This window comes from Plasmodium cynomolgi (assembly GCF_000321355.1).
Source record: "Plasmodium cynomolgi strain B DNA, scaffold: 0024, whole genome shotgun sequence".
Classification (NCBI taxonomy): domain Eukaryota; phylum Apicomplexa; class Aconoidasida; order Haemosporida; family Plasmodiidae; genus Plasmodium; species Plasmodium cynomolgi.
This window is the reverse complement of record NW_004192658.1, coordinates 377-2,782: the sequence shown is the minus strand read 5'-3', so window position 1 is coordinate 2,782 and position 2,406 is coordinate 377. Positions and strand designations below refer to the sequence as shown.

At 36.4% G+C, this 2,406-nt stretch overlaps 1 protein-coding gene across 1 annotated transcript; it reads left to right on the top strand.

The window, feature by feature from the left end:
* Positions 1-286: 286 nt before the first annotated feature.
* On the top strand, positions 287-1,394 carry PCYB_001560 (hypothetical protein; the record flags this gene model as incomplete). Its single annotated transcript, XM_004227578.1, has 2 exons — positions 287-952; positions 1,314-1,394. The coding sequence occupies 2 exons, from the start codon at positions 287-289 to the stop codon at positions 1,392-1,394; spliced, it is 747 nt and encodes a 248-aa protein (XP_004227626.1).
* Between the last annotated feature and the right edge of the window lie 1,012 nt (positions 1,395-2,406).

Below are 2,406 nucleotides of genomic sequence, written 5' to 3'. Positions count from 1 at the left end.
AGAATAATGAAAGAATAAAGACTAAAAGCAGAATAAATAGAAAATATAGGAAAATACACATGAAACATAAGATGTCAGCAAAGAAATATAATTAAAAGAAAATGGCAGGAGTAAGAAAGGAAAAACACGGAAGAATTATCTTCCCTGTTTAGAGTTGATAACTACGTAAACATGCAGCAACAGTGTATATGTATACTCTGAAATAATAATATAAGGATACATGGAAACATGTATCTACACATGCTGATTCCTTGTCAATTACACTTTTTAGGGAGGGGGTTTAAATATGTTACCCTCACAACTGATGTATGCTAATTTCGAAAATGGAGAGAAGTATTGTATGCTTCATGTAAAACAGGTGAACAACGGGAAAATAAAGAATGCGGAGAGTACATTAAAATGGTTACTGAAGAGTGATGTGACCTTGGCCAACAGAATTATACATGCATATTGTTACACATATACAAAGGAGAAGAGTGGGCAGCCGTATTATGATCCCTGCAAATGTCTGTACTATTGGATAGGTGACAAAATAATTGGAAAATTCAATGATTCTTATATATTTGTGAGTAGAATGAAGGCAATTTACCAGGAACTGCAGAAATTGGGGCTCCCATCTCAGTGCAACAATATATACCCTGATATGAGCTCGTACATTTTCTCTGAAAGGAAAAAAATATTCAATTATAACTATAACTATCAGGAACTGATGAAACAACCGGGGAATAATAAATATATCTGTACTACGCAAATTGAACAATGCCAGAAGGATGCTAAGGGAGCATATGACAGTTTAATTAGTATTTGTAATGATGACCATGAGTCATATTGCATAGATTTTAAGACGTCTGGTAGAAAAGGGAAGAGTCAAGTGGTATCAGAATTAAAATGCGAAAAAGTGCGTGGAGCAGATTTTGCAACAAATGAAAGAAGTGAAGATACCACAGATAAGGTAACTGTACTGAGTGAAGGTAAGCAGTTCCCATGTTATGGCAGGAAGGAAGTGTTGTTCCATCCACAGAGCACTCTCTACTAAAATTTTAAAATATGGTACATATACCACTATCCCTTTCTCCTTTCCTTTCCTTCCTTACTTTCTTCCTTCCCCCTTTTTCTTCCTCAAAAAGAAAAGGAAAGAAAAGGAAGGAAATAAGAAAGGAAGAAGGGGGGATGGATGGAGGGGGAAGAAACATGCAACTTGGGAAGTTACTTCCTTCTGTGTACACTGATGGTGCACCAACAAAACTACAAGATTTAAAGACTGTTCATTATACTGAGACTATCTTCCCCTTCATATTTTTCGGGTGAGGTAGCACTCACAAGAGAAGGTATTTCTAGCCAAGGAAAGAAAGCAGAAGGTGCTCAAAGTCAAGATAAGCAAGCGGAACGTGTAATTGAGCAGCAGCAACAACAACAGCAACTGCAACCTCCACAATTACCATTACCTGTTGGTGGACCATTAACTGCTCGAGGCTCGGATGGAATGGACACTACCAATATTCGTAAAGGTGTCGTTTCTGCAGCAATAGCATTACCAATAGTCGCCTTACTCTTTTACAAAGTAAGTACCACCACAATCATAGAACACTATACACCACCAAAATAAACACTACACCATCACCTGCATAGGCATTACATCATCACCATAAACATTACACCACCACCACCATAGCACTATATCATCAACAATCCTAACACGCCTTCCTTTCACCTTAACAACTTAACACTATAACACCACCACCAGAACACTATAAAACAATACCACCACAATACCATAACACTATACACCACGATAACATGATCACTATAACACTACCACCATAACAACCTCTCACCCTAACACCCTTCGACCCAACACCCTTACACCTATCACCCTCGTTTTCACCCTCCCTTTCTTTTTTCCTTTTAGTATTTTCCATTCATCTCTAGGAAACATAACCTTTTGGGTGGAAGAAAAGAGAGATTTATTGAACGTGAATTGAACACCTTAACATACGACTCTACAGCCTATTCAACGGAAAATTCAATGGTAGAGCCTGAATATGACTTAGCAGAACATTCTACAGAGTATTTCGTTCCGTATACTAGATAGTTGAAAAGGAACAAATAATAGTATAAGAGAAAAGAATAACAACAAAGAAAGAGTGTAGATTGTAATCCTACATGAAGTCCCTCCTGAAGGACATAAATAATCGCACAGTATATACAGTGTAAGGAATAAAATGACATTTTCTTTCTTTCATCCTTTTTTTTGTTTTCCTTACATTTATATATTTGAATAACTACATGAAGGAGGATACATCCCACTGGGCGCGAAAAAAAGAGGAAAAAAAAGTAACTGACCTTTTCAAAAAAAGTAATTTATATATTTAAAAAGAAGGAAGGAAAAAAATTAAATAGAGGTAA